The sequence below is a fragment of the Marmota flaviventris genome, chromosome 11 (assembly GCF_047511675.1).
Source record: "Marmota flaviventris isolate mMarFla1 chromosome 11, mMarFla1.hap1, whole genome shotgun sequence".
Taxonomy (NCBI): domain Eukaryota; kingdom Metazoa; phylum Chordata; class Mammalia; order Rodentia; family Sciuridae; genus Marmota; species Marmota flaviventris.
The window spans coordinates 289981-307680 of record NC_092508.1 but is presented as its reverse complement, the minus strand read 5'-3'; the positions used below and the strand labels follow the sequence as shown (position 1 = coordinate 307680).

Below are 17700 nucleotides of genomic sequence, written 5' to 3'. Positions count from 1 at the left end.
ACTCATGGTAGGCAAGTGCTTTACCGAGTGCCACCCGACCCCTTAAAAATGCTGCTGCTTTTGTGTGTGTGTGTGGTGCTGGGGATTGAAAAAATACATTTTAAATAATGAAAGTCCTGATTCTTTAGTCAGTTATGCTAGCTTTTTCAACCAACAACCTTGAGTCTCAGGGGTCAAGGGTGACAGCCAGAGTGTAGGCCTTCTGCAACTCTCTTCATCTAGGGGAACTTGGAACCTCAGGATATCATCCACCTCTGACTCCCATGAAGTAACAAGTAGAGGCAGGGCTGGCACTTCACCCAGGAAGCTCTGCTAAGATTTCTCGCAGGGGATGGACTGGAGGAGGACAAATGCAGAGACTGGGTAGCACTAGCCATGATACCCTGGACATAAAAAAAAAAAAAAAAAAAAAAAATCACCCTTACTTGGTCTACCCAAACAACACAAAACACACACATTGGGTGCTGGGGATTGAACCCAGGGAGCTCTACCACTGAGTCACATCCCCAGTCCTTTTTATCTTTATTTTAAGAGAGGATCTGGCTAAGCTGCTTAGGGCCTCGCTAAATTGCTGGTGCTGGCTTTGAACGTGCGATCCTCCTGCTTCAGTCTCCGGGGAAGCAGGGATTAAGTGCGTGCGGCGCCAACCACGCCCGGCTCTCCACCTAGACACGTTCTGACGGCCCTTTCCGGGTAATTCTGCAGGCACTGTGGTGTGCAGCTCTGCACAGCGTCTTCCTGGGCTGCATCCTTCACACTGCTACAGAAGCACCTGCGCGCCAGGTGAGATCGGGCACCCAGGTGAGCGTGACGTTCTCCTGCGCAGCGCGGTGCGGGGAAGGGCGGCTCCGCACGCGGCCCCCGGCAGCACGCGTCCTGCCAGCGCCCGGCACACCACGTGTCAGCGCCGTCCCGGGGCGCAGGCCGGCCCCGCCCCCCGCCGGCCGGAAGCGGGGGGATGGCCCCGCCCCCGCCGCCGGCCAATCCGCACACGCGGCTCATGAATAGTGAGCGCGCCGCCGCCCCGCCCGCTCGCGCAGATCCCGATCGCGGCCGCGGACGAAGATGGCGACTGCCATGTACTTGGAGCACTACCTGGACAGTAAGCGCCCGGGCCGCGCCGCCGCGCGCGGGCCCGCCCCACCCCGCGCCCCACACCTGCGCGCGGACCCCGGGGCTCGGGCGGGAGCCGGGGCGGCGGGGCGGTGGCGGGCCGGTCGGGCGGCGGTGGGGGGGCGGGCGCGGGGGGCGCGGTGCGGGGTCTGCCGCCTCGGCCGCGCCAATTCCAGGTGCGTCACGGCGGGGCGGGGCTGGCGGGTCGGCCCCGCCCCACCAGGCCCCGCCCCCTGGCTCTGCACCTGCGCGCGGCTCGCCCAGCGCTCTGGGCACCCCGCTTCTGCCCAGCTGCCCGCTGGCCGGGTGCGTGCGGTCGCGGCCTTGCCGGCTTCCCACCGGTGCCGTCCCGCAGAGGCCGAGGCAGGGGCGTCCTGCTTAGGGGGTTGACGTCCAAGGCAGGCCCGCGCAGTTTACAGGTGGTACCAGCTCGGGTCCCCTGAGAGCGGGAGAGTGATTCTTTCCCTCATTGCACAGAGGAGTAAATGAGGCCCCAGCGGGGCGTGGGGTCCATCCCTTCCTCAAGGGACGCCCGGTTCCACCCTTTGCCAGAGGAGCGGGGCCGTCCCTGTTCCAGTGCCCACCAGGGGGCCTCCTAAGGCTAGTTTAAAATGAGGTTTTTCCTGTGCTAGTCCCCAGAGCACCTGCTGGGTGCAGGTCGGGAGCGGGACTCCCGTTTCCCTGCAGCTCTCTAGCAGGTATCACGGGTGGTTTAAAAGTTAACAGAATATTACGGGACACAAAGGAACGACAGGTCAGGTGCTGCGGGTGCTGTCCCCTGGGCAGAGTGGAGAGGGCCAGGGGAGAGTATGGGGAGACAGATGCTGCTGTGAGTTTGTGCCCTGGGCCAATTGAGGAAGCCACAGTGCTTGACACCAGATTTGAAAGATTGGATTTAGGCTAAAAAGTATTGCCTTGGGGTAGACCAGAAGAGGGAGCCAACGTGGACATCTGCTGGGGGCGTGTCCCGTTGGACTAGGGGTGCAATGCAGACAGGAAAGCAGGTTGGTGTTCTCTCCAGCTGTCTCACAGGGTCACTGCTGGCTGCAGGGTCTATCTGTCACATGGGCTGCATTTCCAGTGCTCAGCTGTCATAGGTAGCCAGTGGCTGCTGTGCTGGGCAGGGAGGAGAGAACATGCTTGCCTTGTGTCCAGTGCCTGGTGCATTGCACTACAGGGCAAGGGAGAGACCAAGGAGGATGGGGTTCTGGCTTTGGAGGTCAGAGTTCACTGAGGGGAGTGATCGGAGTTGAGTGGGTGGGGCTCCTGGGAGGCGCTGTGGCTGTCTCCCTACCTCTGCTGGCTTGCTGGCTGTTTCTGGCATTCCCTGCTAGCTTCTCCAGCTTTGGTGGCTTTTCAAGCCCGCCAGTACAATTTGGGACCCACCTCTAGAAGGAAGTCTTTTTTTTTTTTTAATATTTATCTTTTAGTTTTTTTGGTGGACACATCTTTATTTTTTTATTTTTATGTGGTGCTGAGGATCGAACCCAGCGCCCCGCGCATGCCAGGCGAGCGCGTTACCGCTTGAGCCACATCCCCAGCCCCTAGAAGGAGGTCTTACTCTCTCTGCTCTCAGACATGAGCAGAAACAGAAGCCAGTGAGCACATTGTTACAGACACCCAAGAAAGGCTAGGTGGCAGATCTTGCCCTCCCGGGAGGTACACGACTCCATGTTTGTTTCAGGCATTGAGAACCTTCCCTGTGAACTTCAGAGGAACTTCCAGCTGATGCGAGAGCTGGACCAGAGGACAGAAGGTGGGTTTAGCAGAGCTGGGTGCTGACTCCAGCCAGCAGCTCCCAAAGCCAGAAGAGGAGGCAGTGGGGGATTGGAGGGCAGCCAGGGAGCTGAACCACTAGTGTCTTTGAGAGAGCGCTGGTACTGTTAAAGTCAGTTGTAGCTTCTTGGAGTTTTACACGTTTTCACGTCACATCTGTGTGTTTACACATGCGTGTGTACATATGCTGAGGGGGGGAGTGCTGGGGCTGGAACCCAGGGCCTTGCTTATGCCAGATAGGTGCTCCACCTCTGAACTGCATCCCATGTGAATGACATCTTAGCCATCATCATTTTCAGTCACAGCACTTCTTGCTTTTTTCTTTTCTTTTAAAAATTTCCTACTTCCAAACTGTACACGTAGGTTGAGTATCCCTTATCCAAAAGAAGAGTTTGAGATTTTTCATGTTTTCCAATTGCAATATTTGCATATGTATAATGAGCTATTTTGGGGATGAGACCTAGTCTACATACAAAATTTACATTTAGTGTGCACCTTGGACCCCTGACCAGTCAGAGTGCTAGAGAGTCCCAGAGCTCACAAGTGCATGCCATGGAGTGCACACCCCTGGAACACAGCTGCTCTGTGGGCAGTGGTGGCCATGTTCCAGGCAGGGCTTGGTTCTTGTTGGGCCAGCTCTTGCCACCACTTGGCCTTGTAACGCTGCTTTTAGCCTGGTGACATGTGGTTCATCTTCCACCAGATAAAAAAGCAGAAATCGACCTCTTGGCTGCAGAGTATATCTCCACAGTGAAGACCCTTTCTCCAGACCAGCGTGTGGCGCACCTGCAGAAGATCCAGAGCGCCTACAGCAAGTGCAAGGAGTACAGCGATGACAAGGTGCAGCTGGCCATGCAGACCTACGAGATGGTGAGGCTCTGGGTGCTGGGCGGGGGCTCCCTGGGGCACTGCCTCCTGGGCCAGTTTGTCCACGTGGGTGCATGCTGTCTGAGCACGGCACCCCTGATCTGCTCCAGCCGCAGCCTGGGCTCTCTGTTGCCCCTGTGGCCTGAGCTTGCAGTCTGTCCCTGGACCCCTGTGGTACAAAGTCATCTTGTGATGCTGTGGCTCCTGGAGTTTGAAGCTCACTCTGGGGTTCTGCTGCCTAGGTGGATGCCTCAGACTGCCAGATTTGGGGATTAAGCAGACTCTTTCTAAAAGGTTAGATTTGGGGCTAGAGTTGTAGCTCAGTGGCAGAGCATTTGCCTAGCATGTGTGAGGCATGAGGTTCAATTCTTAGCACTGCATAAAAATAAGCAAATAAAATAAAGGTATGCTGTCCATCTACAACTATGAAAACAAACAAAAGTTAGGTGTGGTTCATTGTCAGTACGATGCACAGTAGAGTTTGAGGTTGCAGGTCATCTCCAGGTATGGAAGAGTGCTGTCTCTCCGCCCCGTGGATGGTGGTGTGGCAGTGTGGATGAAGCAGGTCGGGTTCTGGGTGTGGTGGCTGTTGCTCCATAGGAGTGTCTGCTCTCAGGAGCAGGGCAGCCACGTCGTCATCTTCCTAGGTTGCTCCCACTGGTCCTGTGCCTGAGGCACGGTGGTTCTGTCCACTGCTTTTCTTCCTTCAAGAGCTTACTCATTCTTTGGGTTTTTAGGCTAGGATCCTCCCCAGGGGAGGCTCTGACCCGGAGCCGGCAGGTGGCGCGCGTCCCTGCTGTGGGTTCCTGCAGGCCTGAGGGGTGCTCTGGGTGTGGCTGGTGTCCTGGGCTGGCCGGGTGGGGGCCGAGCTTGCAGAGAGATGCTGCTGTCACCTGCTGAAGAACAGCTCTTCTGGCTCCTCCTGAGGTGGAGGTCCACTTTGTTTTTTGGTTGCTTTGTGTGCTAGGGATAGAGCCCAGGGCCTCATTTATGCATGCAAGGCAAGTGTGGCCCCTGCACCCAGCAGTTGTCCCCTGCTTACCTTTGCATTTCACACCTGTTACTCTTTGTTGCCTATGCTCAGGTTTTTTCCAGGCAAGACTCTTGTTAGGAACATGTGGTTTCCAAAGGAGCCCTGCTTTGGCCTGTCCAGCTCACCCATGACTGGAGACCCAGCACTGGGGCTCCTCATGTGCCTCAGTCTCCAGGAGCTTCACTTGGACCTTTGAGTCCAACTTCCCAGTGTGTGTTTGCAGGTGGATAAACACATTCGGAGGCTTGATGCTGACCTGGCACGCTTTGAAGCCGACTTGAAGGACAAGATGGATGGCAATGACTTTGACAGCCCCGGAGGACGAGGGTTGAAAAGCAAGTGTGGTGTTCTTCCTGTTTGTCCTTGTTGGCTGGGGTTTTGAGCAGTTGTGCCTAACAGATGCGTTAGGAACTTGGTGGTGGACATCGTATTTGGGTGAGTCTTGTTCTGCTGTAGTGAATTAGTGAAAGAGATTTGGGGTGATTTGGGTCTTTTCCTGTTTTCCAGAAGGACGAGGTCAGAAAGAAAAAAGAGGCTCCCGGGGCCGTGGCAGAAGGACCTCAGAAGAAGATACTCCCAAGAAGAAGAAACACAAAGGAGGGTAAGGGGCTTTCTGCCCTTTTTTATCAAGGAGCATGGTGCACACTGGTTAGGGTGTGGAGGCAGCAGGACCGTGAGCCTTGTGCTCGCCCAGGCCAGGTGGCTCCTGGTCTGTGGAGCTTGGCATGTGCTGAAGGGTCCATCCTGCCAGCACGCCAGGCCGGAGTGTGTGTGCAGTAGCCAGTGCCGACAGAGCCACTCTGCCCCTCATGCTGCCCTCAGGAACTGCAGAGCCCTGGGTGCCAGAGCAGGTGCTGGCCAGGCCCCTTTCCAAAGGGCGCATCTGTATCCCTCTGTTGGTTTCACGTACGTGGGTTTTGCATGTATTCACTGTTAAATTGTGTGACTGTGTTTATTAAATGTATGTGTCATTTATCTTGAACTTCTTCAAGATATTTTATTTAGCGGCCCCAGAGGCCTAGCGTCTCTGAAGTGACCTTTGCACTAGAAAGCTGCCCGGGGCCTCTGCAGGCCTGGCTGCGGGCTAGGGAGAGGGCCAAGCCGTGCTCTCCTGACGCAGGTTATCAGACTGGGCCTCACTGCTTTTCCTTGTGTTGGGGTGGAACCTCCAGGCTCCGCCCTGTGAGGCGAACATCCCTCCACTGGTCACACAGCCCCTTGCTTAGACTTCTAGATCGGCTTTACCAGGGGCACATGGACGTGCAGTGAGATGTTCTCATCTCAAGTGTTCAGCTTTGTGCTGTCGCCAGGGTCTTTGTTACTGATTCAAGTTATTCTTGAGTCAGGTTTGGTACTAGGTGTTTTCCAACAAACTTGTCTGTCTTGATGAGTACAGTGGCACACGATACCAGCTGCTTCAGAGGCTGAGGCAGGAGGATCGAAGGTTTGAAGCTAGCCATAGCAACTGAATGAGACTCCATCTCAAAATAAAATAAAATAAAATAAAGGGCTGGGTATGTGGCTCAGTGGTAAAGTGCTCCGGGTTCAATTCCCAGTACCAAAAAAGCAAACAAAAAACCTGATAATTTATGAGGAATTTTTTTTTTTTTTTTTTTTGGTGGTATCAGGATTGAACCAGAGGGTGCTTTAGCTCTACCATTCACATCCTACCCATTCTTGCATTTTTATTTATTTATTTATTTTTGGTACTGAGGATTGAACTCAGGGGCACTTGACCACTGAGCCACATCCCCAGCCCTGTTTTATATTTTATTTAGAGACAGGGTCTCACTGAGTGCTTGGTGCCTCTTTTTTGCTGAGGTTGGCTTTGAACTTGCGATCCTCCTGCCTCAGCCTTCCAAGCTGCTGGGATCACAGGTGTGTGCCACTGCACCAGGTGGTTTTTTTTTTTTTTTTTGTAGTTGGACAGAATGTTTTTACTTTATTTATTTATTTTCATGTGTTGCTGTGGATCGAACTCAGTGCCTCACGCATGCTGGGCAAGCGCTCTACCACTGAGCCCAGCCTCGCACCTGGCTTTACATTCATTTTGAGACAGGTCTTGCTAAGTTACCCAAGCTGGGCTTGAACCTGCAGTCCATGTGCCTCAGCCTCTGGAGTCACTGGGGTGACAGGTGTGGCCACTGTGCCTGGCATATCCTCAGGTTTTTTGACAGCAGACTGCCATGACCTCATGTTATTGAGGGTCTGCTGTGGTGAGCCGTGCTGATGACTGCCCTCTCCTGGTCCTGTTGCTGGTGGTCTGCTCTTGTCTGTCCTGACCTCCAGAGAGCTGGCCTTCAGTCTCTGTGGCTTCTGCTGGGGGTTTTCCTCTCTGTCTGTGTCTGCTCTTTGTTGTGTCCTTCCATCTGCTCAGCTTGGGTTCAATTTGCTTTTCTTTTTCTGGCATTTTAAGATGTGGGTTGCCTAGATCATTTATTTTTATACCTTGTAATTTGTTTTAGTTGCAAATTCCATACATTTTGATATGTTGGGTTTTAATTTTCATTTCATTTGAAATATTAAAAAACTTTCATTCTGATTTTCCTTGACCTAAAACTCATATAGAAGTATGTGTCTCAATTTCTAATTTGGGATTTTCCTGATAACTTACTGATTTTACTTTTTAAGTGTGTTGTGATCAGAACATCCTGTTCTGAAACCCTGTGCAGGCAGTGGAGATGAGCGTGGTGGCCCCACGCAGGGCACTTGATGGAGTGTGGTCCCACTCTGCTGGGACCCTCTCCTGAGGGCCAGCCGGGCCCCAGGCCCACAGTGCTGCTCAGGCTGTGTGTCTTGCTGATGCTCTGGGTGTGGGGCCTCCCACCTCCAGCTCAGGGGAAGGTCTGTCTCCTCTCCTTCTAGTGCTCTTTTCCTTTTTTTGGCACTGGGGATTGAACCCAGGGGCTCTTTACTACTGAGCCACATCCCAGCCCATTTTTATTTTTTATTTCGAGACTAGGTCTCACTAAGTTGCTTAGGACATCACTAAGTTGCTGAGGCTGGCTTTGAACTTGTGCTCCTCCTGCCTCAGCCTCCCCAGTCACTGGTATTACAGGTGTGTGCCACCATATCTGGCTCGCCCTTTATTTTCAACACATTTATTTTTTGTTTTGCGTGTGTTTATTTTTCTTTCTTTCTTTTTTTTGGGTACATAACCATTGAGTTACACCCCCAGCCCTTTTTTATTTTTATTTTTTGTGGTGCTGGGATTGAACCCAGTGCCTTGTGCATGCAAGGCAAGCACTCTACCAACTGAGCTATATCCCTGGCCCCCTTTTATATTTTTTATTTTGAGAAAGGGTCTTACTAAGTTGCTGAGGCTGGCCTCAAACTTGCCATCCTCCTGCCTCAGCCCCCTGAGCTGCTGGGATTACAGTTGTGCACCAGTGTGCCTGGCGAGTGGGTTTCGTACATGCAGCAAATAGCTGAGTCCTTTTTTCCTAGACTGGCAGTCTCTGCTCTGTGACTGTGCTGTGTAGTTGATAATGTGATGTGTCTAGGTCTCCTCTCTTGTAGCGTTTTCTGTTTGCCCATCTGTTTTTTCCCTGACAGTTGGATTCGTCAGGCATGTTCTTAGTGTTTTCTTTCCTGCTATTGTACTAGCTGATCTAGGAGGTGTGCTGTTGTGTGAACTCACACAGAGGACCCCACATAGTGTGCTGGACACACTGGACATGTGGATACCGTGCTCTGCCTGTGTCCATCCTGCTCTGTGCCAGTCAGGCACCGTTCTGGGTGTAGCATGAGCCTTTCCTGAGTTCAGTCTCCCAGGCGCACCAGGTTCTGACCTGGCATATGTGTGTTGGGGGGCTGGACTCTGGTGGTGGATGGTGGGCAGTTAGCAGGGGCTGAGGGGCTGGGAGGTGGTGGCCATGCTCCTTTGGGTGAGCAGGACGTCAGGGACCCCCTGTGCCAGGTGACAGTAGGTGGAATCTTGAAGACTGAGTCGACCCTGCAGCTACACATAGAGGTCACCCCTGGGTGCTGTCTAGGCCCCTTTGCCTGGACTGTCTTCTGCGGTCGGTAGTCACGGGTCACCTGTGGAGACAAGTCCTCTGGGTTCTTGTTTCTCTGGAAATGTCTTTGTTTTGCCTCTTTGTTTTTTGCATGGTGCTGGGGATTGAACCTGGGGGCTCTGGGCCTGCCCAGCAAGCTCTGTGCTGAGTCCCAGCCCCGCTCCTCTCTTCCACTTTTGAAGGACAGTTCTGCTGGAGGTAGATCTTGAGGTTTGTCTTGCTTTCTATTTTCATTAATGACGATGTTCTATGTTCTTTTGTCTCCTGTAATTTCAGATGAGAAGTCAGCAAAACCTTTGTTCCCATTATTATTGACATTTTTTCTGTAAGATTTCTCTCTCATACTGACTGATAGCAATTTGAAAATGATGTGTCCCCCGACCCCCTAGTACTGGGGATCGAACCCAGGGTCTCATGCACATTTGGCAAGCACACTACCACTGAACTGTACCCCCAGCCCTTTAAATATTTCGAGTCAGGATCTCACAAGTTCCAGGGAAAGGACTTGAACTTATGACCCTCCTGCCTCAGCCTCCTGAGCAGCCAGGATCACAGGCAGAGTTCTTATTGCCTGTCTGACCTTGGGTGTCAGGGAGGTGTGGGCGGAGTCAGCACTTTCCTGGCCCAGGCAGGTTGAGCCGGGTGGATGGCTGTGTCTGCAGCAGACCCAGTGCCCCTTGGGCCTCAGGTGGCCAGGTGAGGCCTTCCTGGCCCTGAACCCTGCACATGTCCTGTGAGTGGCAGCTGCATGAAGGCCCTGGCATGTGGTGGTGATGCTGGCTTGTGTGGCAGGGTGGGCTCTTGGTCCCAGGAGGTGGGTAGATCCTCCCTCAACTGCAGGTCTGTTCTCCTTGCCCCAGTGCCTCTGACATCTGTAAATGGTTTTTTTTTTTTTTTGGGGGGGGGGTGGGGGCGGTTTACTGAAGATTGAACCCAGGGTGCTTAACCACTGAACCATATCCCCAGCCTTTTTTATATTTTTTATTTAGAGACAGGGTCTCGCCTCGCTAAGTTGCTGAGGCTGGCTTTGAACTCGTGATCTTCCTACTTCAGCCTCCCAAACCTCTGGGATTACAGGCTGAGCCACTGCGCCTAACTTACATGTGGTTTTGAATTTCCTGGACTTGATTTTTCCGGCTTGGAGGGCAATAGCACATGGAGCCTTTGGCCTGCTCCTCACTGAGAACGCTCCCCAGGGCACCCTTGGCGAGAGGATTTGCACTGGGGTTTCCAGGAGGCGTGGGAGCCCTAGCCCCTCTCTCTGACACTACAGGAGGGGCCCATGCATGGTGGGACCGGCTCTCAGGTTGCAGCTTAGAGGTAGCCATGGGCCCGCCCAGCAGGAGCTGCATTGTGCCTGGTGCCAATTCCTGTCCAGTAGCAGGAGGAGGCCCTAGCTCACTGCTTCCAGGCTTATCTGCTGGACAGGTTGCAGTAGCCATGTGGATGGTGTGGTGAGGGGCCTGTGGGACCTGGCTGCATCTGCTTATGTGCAGGTCCAGGTCCTCTGTGGCCCCTGAGTGGCCGTGCGGCACCTGGGCCATTTTATAGGTGTTGAAGCCAGCGGGGTGCCCTGAGGCCCCAAGCTCTGTTGTGTGCAGCCATTGTGGAGGACTAGAGGGGTCCCAGGAGGTAGCCAGGTGGATGTGAACCCAGGACTCCTGGGGCCAGTATGGGAACTGGTGTGGCTGCAAGGACATGGCCCTACAAGGACAAGGCGCACAGGAACTTGCCTGTGCAGTGGGTTTTCACAGTGTGGGCTTGGAGTCCCTGCTTCATTCCCGGAGCCCTTTTCCCTGGGGGACCTAGGATGGTGCCTGGTTCCAAGTTCCTGTGGCTCACTTACCTCCGGGGCCAAGCCAAGGGGCCATCCTGAGAGGAATATCCCAGATCTCAAACAGCTTCCCGTCTTCGAGACGAGCGCCGCAGAGCCTGACTTTCTACTAAGGCGGGCCTGCATGGGGCCAGAGGGCCGTTTCTTCTGTAGCCTCTGATCCCAAAGTGTGGACACTGGGGCTCCTGCAGTGCTGGGAGGCACACTGGCCTGTCTGGCAAGGGGAGCCCGTCACACCTGGAACCAGTGGAACCAGCGCTAGCTGGTGGCCAGCCACTGATAGCTGGGGTTGCCCAGCTCCTGAGGATCAGCCGCCTGTGGGGTCCTTGCTGGGTGACAGGGATCTGGAGCAGCGGGGCAGGCTGCTGCTCTGGGGTGTGGCTGTTGGGCCCTGGTGCACTTTCCAGTTGAAGGAGTTTGAGTGGACAGACAGCGAGACCCCTGTTGTCAGAGGGTTTGCCACCTTAGAGGCTGCAGCCAGGCTGCGTGATGACGCAGACAGGAAAGGTGACTGAGCCACGGAGTGCCACATGCCTCAGGAAAAACAGAACTGTTTCCAGACCTGAAGGACGATTGTGACGTGCTGGGAAGCAAGATTGACAGAGCACGTGCGTGGACAAGTGTTTGTGGCATGGATTTCAGATATAAGAGAGAATCCTTTGTTTCCAGAGATGCAGAGACAGTGGAAGAGCTGATGACCTACGGGGGAAGGGGCTGGGCTCCTGGAGCCCTCTTGAGCTCTGGGCGGACATTGTGCTGCAGTGTGTGTGTGTGTCTGAGTGGGTGGGAGGTGCTGCCGAGCCTGTGGTATGGTGTGGCCACAGTGTGGTGGCAGCAGGTTGGGGGGAGGGGGGAGGGGGGAGGAGGGAGGGGTCTGGGCCCAGCTGCTGCTCAGAAACCCAGGGAAGGCTGAGCAGGAGTGGGGTGACAGGCTCCCAAGCTGCTGGGGCTGTGGATTTGGGGTAAAGGTATCTGTGTACATGTGTGGAAGCCTGGGCACAGGATGCACTGGACTTCTCATGGGGGCATGGCACATCAGGCAAGTGGTGGGAGTGCTGGGGAGTGCCATGACCCCGGATCAGTGTGGGATGGGGTGCGGGCAGGCTTCTTTCAAACGTCAGCTGTCCCTGGTGGGTAGGGTTGCATGTGAGCCCCAAGGGAGGTGGCTGGGAGCCGAGGAGGGCCGACAGGACTGGTAGACCTCAAGGTCCTGTCCCCTAGTCCAGCGGCCCCGGCACCCCGGTGGTGGGAGGGGGGGTGCACCCTCCTGTCTGCTGCCCTTGCTGCCCCTCTCATTCCTGCTTGGGGATCTGGGGGTCATCAGGTGCAGCGTCGCCTGGTGGCTGCTCACATCCACACCAGTTTTCTCGCCACCAACTCCTAGGAGAGCACGGTGTGGTCAGAGAGGTTTAGAGGTGGTCCTTGAAAAATGTGCCTTCAGAGCAGCACTGGGAATTTCACCAGATCCTAGCTTGCGTAGGGAAGCTGAAGGAGAGTTGGTGAGTAGCCTGGAGCCCACCGCAGGTTTCCTCTGGGGCAGCGTCGTCTGTCTGCGCAGCCACTGGCCAGGGGACCGGGCCACAGGCAGAAGGTGGCGCCCTCCCGCCACGCCATCAGCGCCTTGCCTCCCGCAGGTCTGAGTTCGCGGACACCATCCTGTCCGTGCACCCCTCGGATGTGCTGGACATGCCTGTGGATCCCAACGAGCCCACGTACTGCCTGTGCCACCAGGTGTCCTACGGGGAGATGATCGGCTGCGACAACCCAGATGTGCGTGTGGGGGGCGGGGCCGTGGGAGGGCGGGGCCCTGGGCGCGGAGGGGGGTCTTGTGGGCGGCGCCGCATGCGAGGCCTGTGACCCTGTGGCTTTCCCTTTCCTTTCCAGTGTCCCATCGAATGGTTCCACTTTGCCTGCGTGGACCTCACCACGAAGCCCAAAGGAAAGTGGTCAGTATGGGGTGCTGCAGGGAGCCTGCTGCGCTGGCCTCCCCCGGGGAGGCTGTGACCGGGAGCTGGCAGGTGGCCGCGTCCCTGCTGTGGGTTCCCGCAGGCCCGAGGGGTGCTCTGGGTGTGGCTGGTGTCCTGGGCTGGCCAGGGTGGGGGCCGAGCTTGCAGAGAGATGCTGCTGTCAGCTGCTGAAGAACAGCTCTTCTGGCTCCTCCTGAGGTGGAGGTCCACTTTGTTTTTCGGTTGCTTCGTGTGCTGGGGATAGAGCCCAGGGCCTTATGCATGCGAGGCAAGTGTGGCCCCGGCACCCAGCACTGGTGGTGAAAATCTGAAATGAAGGTGCTGTTCTTGTGCCCGGGGCATTCTGGAGCAGGTGGAGCATAAGCCAGAGTGCCCGCAGAAGGGCTCTGTCTGATGGACAAGTGGCTTAGGAGGTTCATGCGAACGTTCACGCGCATATGTGGTCCTGTGCTCAGCAGCGGCAACTGTTCAGCTGTTGATCCTAAGACTTCATTTATTTATTTATTTGTTTATTTTGGGGACAGATACTGGGGATTGAACTCGGCGGGCACCTGACCACTTAGCCACATCCCCGTCCCTATTTTGTACTTTATTTAGAGACAGTGTCTCACCTCACCGCTGCTGAGGGTGTTTTGAACTCGAGATCTTCCTGCCTCAGCCTCCTGAGCCACTGGGATTATAGGTGTGCACCACTGCAACCATCCAAGATTTTATTTTAGAAAATTTTGGTTTTAGTTAGGCACTGTAGTGAATGCCTTTCATCCCAGCAACTGGGGAGGCTGAGGCAGGAGGATGGTAAGTTCGAGACCAGCTTCAGCAACTTAGGCCCTGTCTCAAAAAAAATAAGAAAGGACTAAGGATACAGCTTGGTGCAAGAGCACCCCTGGGTTCAATGCCTAGTAACATGAAAATGGGTACACGGATACACAGGTAGGACTGGGATGCAGCTTGGTGGCGCGGTACCCAGGTTCAGTCCCCAGATCCAAAGACAACAGCAAAACTTGGTTTTGCCCACTTATGTGAAGTGCGTGGTCTTCACTGCAGTTGTGGTAACCCTGCCTCAGCCCCAGGGCTGGTTACAGTGATCTGCTGCTGTGTGCATAGATGGGTGCTCCCACAGAGAGCGCTTGGGTGTCAAGTGTGTGTTGTTTTCCGGGGTGCACACTGTGTCTGCCTAGGGGTGGCTCACTGGAGTTCTGAGAAGGGGCGTGGCAGGTACCTGGCTGTGCCCACCGGGTAGGATGGTGGTCCGGGGCTGAGGAAGGGGCCTGGTGTAAGCAAGTTTGTGTCTGCAGAATCTGCAGGTGGGACTGCTGCCTACCTGTGTGAGCAGGACTGGGGTGGGCACAGTGCCCTCTTCCTGGTCTCTCAGATCTTGGTGTGCAGCTGGTGGCTGCTGGGCAGGCCTGTGTTCCTGACTGCGGGAGCTCGGAGCCTCTTAGTGTGGAGGGCCCTGAGTGCTCTCAGGCCCACAGCCTGCAGGAGGTGATACCAGCTATCAGGTGTGAAGGGGAGCCTCCTGACGTCCTGAGTGGCCACCGGATCCAGGAGGTCCAGGAGAGTCTGAGGATTCAGAGCACAGGGGCCCTGTGGGTAGTGCGGGTTCCAGTCCACCTGACGGGCCTGCACCCACTCCACACCCACATGTCCTCCCCCGCCTGACTGGGTGTCATCTCCAGGGTGGGCACTCAGCCCTGCCAGTGACCAGGGCCGGGTGGCCACGGCTGATGTGCACTATCCACTTCAAGCACCTGTGGTAGCTTTTCCCCGAGGGAAGCTGCCCACTGTGTCTAGTCTGCCCCGGGAGGTGTGGGGGCGGGCTGGGTGCCCTGTGCACTGGCAGAAGTGACCCAAGGGCCGATCCATGTGTCCTTCTTGCCGCAGGTTCTGTCCACGGTGCGTTCAGGACAAGAGGAAGAAGAAGTGAGGAAAGGCTGTGTTCCTGGGGAGATGAGTCCACCGGCTCTTTCGTCCACGCCGCAATACGTTTTTGATTTTAAAACTACCTTATTTGACTGATATTTAATAACTCAATGGCCAGTTGTCATTCTGGATATTTCTTAAGCGAGAAACCACCAGGCCCTGTTTGCACAGAGGAGCAATCTCACAGGACCTGCCACAGTGACTTTCTTCAGACCCTGAGCTGAGCGTGGCGGCCACTGAGCCAGCCCAGGGTCCTGGGGTGGGTGTTGGTGAACTTGGGCTGCCAGGCCAAGTGCTCAGTGTGGGGGACGTTTTACCTGGTACACTGCCACCACTTTGCCACCAGAGTTACCATAAGCACATCTGACTTTCTGAGAGTGCAGTGTGGCTGGGTGCTGGGACCTGACTCCAGGGACCGTGGACTGGGCTGGACACCTCCTGTGTGTCTGGTGCTGGAGCTCTTCCCGGGAGCTCCGGCCTCAGACCCGCCTCTGTCTCTGCACTGCCTTTTCAGTCTGGACGCTGGTCTGGTCCTCCCGGGGATTCGCCTCTGGAGTGGCTGGACCTGCCTTGGCCCCAGGCTGGGTTCCGCTGCTCTGGGGCCTCTGACTTTTTACTGTGAAGATGAGATTGTTGTAAGAGCGTGAAGACCTGTGTCTGTCTGCAGTGAGCCGTCTGCCAGGAGCTGCTGGGGACCCGTGCTGCACACCTAGGGCTTTGGTCGTGCCACTGTCTGTGAGTCTGCTGTGCCCAGCAGCAGGGCTACGATGGAGCCAGGTAGTCGGCATTCGCACACCAGCACTGCAGCGTCTGGGGACGTTGGGGATGTGACATCCATGCCAGGACCTCAGGACGGCTTCCAGGGGCCTCCTTAGCTGCACAGCCTCTGGCACGTGCACCAGAGTCCAGGGTTTGCTGAGAACCCAGAGGCTGCTCCTGTTCTCCCACCAGAGGAAGAACCCAGGGTGGGCGGGGGGCAGCCCAAGGAGGGCCTCGTCTGTCCACGGAGGTCACTGGGGCCACCTGCTTGTCCCCTCTGCTGGCCATGTCTGTATTTTCCTGTCAGTGCTGTGGCCCTGACTGTGCCGGGGGAGCACTCTGCCACTGAGCCACACCGGCCCTTTGTACCCCTCCCTGGGGTTTCACTGAGGGGAGGAATCCAGCAGGACGGCACCGGGCAGGCACCGGGCAGCCCTGTGTCCTGGGCTCATGTCCATGTGGAATGCAGGCCTCTGTGGTTCCCACAGCTCAGTCTGGCAGCTCGCTCCTAGTGGCCTGCCTTCAGGGCACAGGGGGAGGGCCTGCTCCCGTGCCCACGGTGTGAGTGGCCGGTGCTGGCCGTTCGCAGAGTCAGGTGCCAGGTGGGTAGGGTGGAGGGCTGGCCATCCATCCCTGTCAGGTCCCCAGGCTAGAAGCTTCCTGAATCCTGGCCGTCCTGCGCTCAGAAGCAACAGGGTGGAGGCCCGCTTAGTCTCCGCCACAGCTGTGACACGGACGTGTGCTTCCATTTCATGGTTGTGGTTGACACAGGTATTTAAGGGTCACAGAGAATAAGTTGTGGGAAACTTTCCTTTGCTCTTCCTCCTCCTGGGTGCTGGGTCACCCAGGGCCTCACGTGCTGCTGTTACCATTTTTTTCAAGGACAGGAATTTTCACCGGAGGCTGCCGACCCTACCTCGGGCAGGCTGCTCCCGTCTCACGTCCTCACGTCCTCCCTGGGGAGTAGGGGTGTGGCATGTGGCGGGCCCAGGCTGCTCAGTGTTCTGTTCTGGCATCCTGGAGGTGAGGACTCCCCTGCCACTGTGGGTCCCTCTCTGTGGCTTTGGTTTGTTTTTTTTTTAAGTTTTTGTTTTTTTATGTTTACTTTTGCCAGTTAAAATAATATCACCAAAAATAATATGCATATAGCTTTGGGAGGAACAACAGGAAGTGCATGCAGAATTCTTTGGGGGTGTTGTCTGGGCCCTGATGGGCTATTGTCCCGCTGGTGCTCCTGTCTGGGTGGGGGAATCTGGGGTGGTTGGCTGGAAAGGAACTTGGCCCCAGACACTGCTCCAGAGGCCTGGCTGCCTTCACCTGGAGCCCTGCAGGTGGCCGCAGAGTCGGCCCACCTGGTGCACCGAGGGCATCTGCCAGCCCTGGGTTACTGGCAGTGTCCCCCCGTGAGGGTGTGTGTCCTCTGTGGTGTGAGTCCCTGTGGGCGAGTGCACGGGAGGAGCGGGTCTTGCTGCCTCTGAGCTGTGTGCATCGGGGATCCCAGAAAGACGGCCTGCTGGGTGTGCAGGGAGAGGCTGGTAAGCACCCTACACCTGCAGGTGTGCTGGTCTGCAGTGGCTTAGACAAGGACCTGGGCCAGATGACACCCGAGCAGCTGGTTGCCCCCGTCCCTTCCCCTGGGCAGGCTGGGACTGCAGGCAGGGACTTGGAGGCTGTATCAGGCAGGCCCGCTGGAGCAGCGAGGAGCCTGGCCTGTCTCTGAACCCAGGCAGGGACCACTTTGAGCAATAACACCAACCAGGGCACGGCTTCCCAGGCAGAGCATGGCCCAGGTTACCCTCCTCGCGCTGGGGGTTGTGGCTGTAGTTTGAAATAGCGTGAGGGATGTTCGTTCTGGGCACTGAAGACTTGAGGTTTTCCCAGATGCTCAGAGAGCAACCATGGGCCTCCGCCAACTGCGCTGAGAGGAATTTCAAAGCAGGGGAGTAGTAGGAAAGTGTCCTTCTAGGTGTGCAAAGCCTTTCCCTGGCTGTTCTTTGGTTGCTCCACCATGCTTCATCCAGCTTTAACATGAATGTCACTTTTTATTTTCAAGGAATTATTATCTATGTCCCCTTTGTAAAGGAAAGATGCTATTGTAAATCTTTTTATTAAATAATGTAAAGATGCATATCTGTATTTTTGGATCATGTTATAGATTATGGATATATTGTTTAATAAAGTATTTTTTGGAACAAATGCTTACAGGTGGATCCTTTTGAGAAACAGTTGTTACGTTCCTGATTTGCACCGGGCAGAGTCACTAACTCTGAAGGGCTGTGCAGAGTGCTGGAGGAGAGTTGTCGGGAACTTCATGGTCTGTGGCCTGGCTGGGACCTGGGCCTCACCTGGGTTGGGTGCTTGGGAAGGTTGGTGTCAATCCGGGCCTGCTGTGTTGAAGCCGTTGAAGTG

The 17700-nt window shown here is 55.7% G+C and overlaps 1 protein-coding gene across 2 annotated transcripts; it reads left to right on the top strand.

The window, feature by feature from the left end:
* The first annotated feature begins 1026 nt into the window (after nt 1–1026).
* Ing5 (inhibitor of growth family member 5) lies at nt 1027–17487 on the top strand. Of its 2 annotated transcripts, XM_071619444.1 has the most exons (8): nt 1027–1102; nt 2798–2869; nt 3593–3759; nt 5013–5124; nt 5297–5390; nt 12277–12412; nt 12527–12588; nt 14494–17487. In XM_071619444.1, the coding sequence occupies exons 1-8, from the start codon at nt 1066–1068 to the stop codon at nt 14534–14536; spliced, it is 723 nt and encodes a 240-aa protein (XP_071475545.1). In that variant the 5' UTR covers nt 1027–1065; the 3' UTR covers nt 14537–17487. The 2 variants fall into 2 exon arrangements, with proteins under 2 accessions (XP_071475545.1, XP_071475547.1); XM_071619446.1 differs by lacking the exon at nt 2798–2869.
* The last annotated feature ends 213 nt before the right edge of the window (nt 17488–17700 follow it).

What these genes read in the sequence shown, in the direction of transcription:
- Ing5 (XM_071619444.1), top strand. Translation starts at nt 1,066, where the DNA reads ATGGCGACTGCCATGTACTTGGAGCACTACCTGGACA. An exon ending in GCTGGACCAGAGGACAGAAG is followed by an intron (nt 2,870 to 3,592) that starts GTGGGTTTAGCA and finishes ATCTTCCACCAG; the next exon opens with ATAAAAAAGCAGAAATCGAC. An exon ending in ACGAAGCCCAAAGGAAAGTG is followed by an intron (nt 12,589 to 14,493) that starts GTCAGTATGGGG and finishes TTCTTGCCGCAG; the next exon opens with GTTCTGTCCACGGTGCGTTC.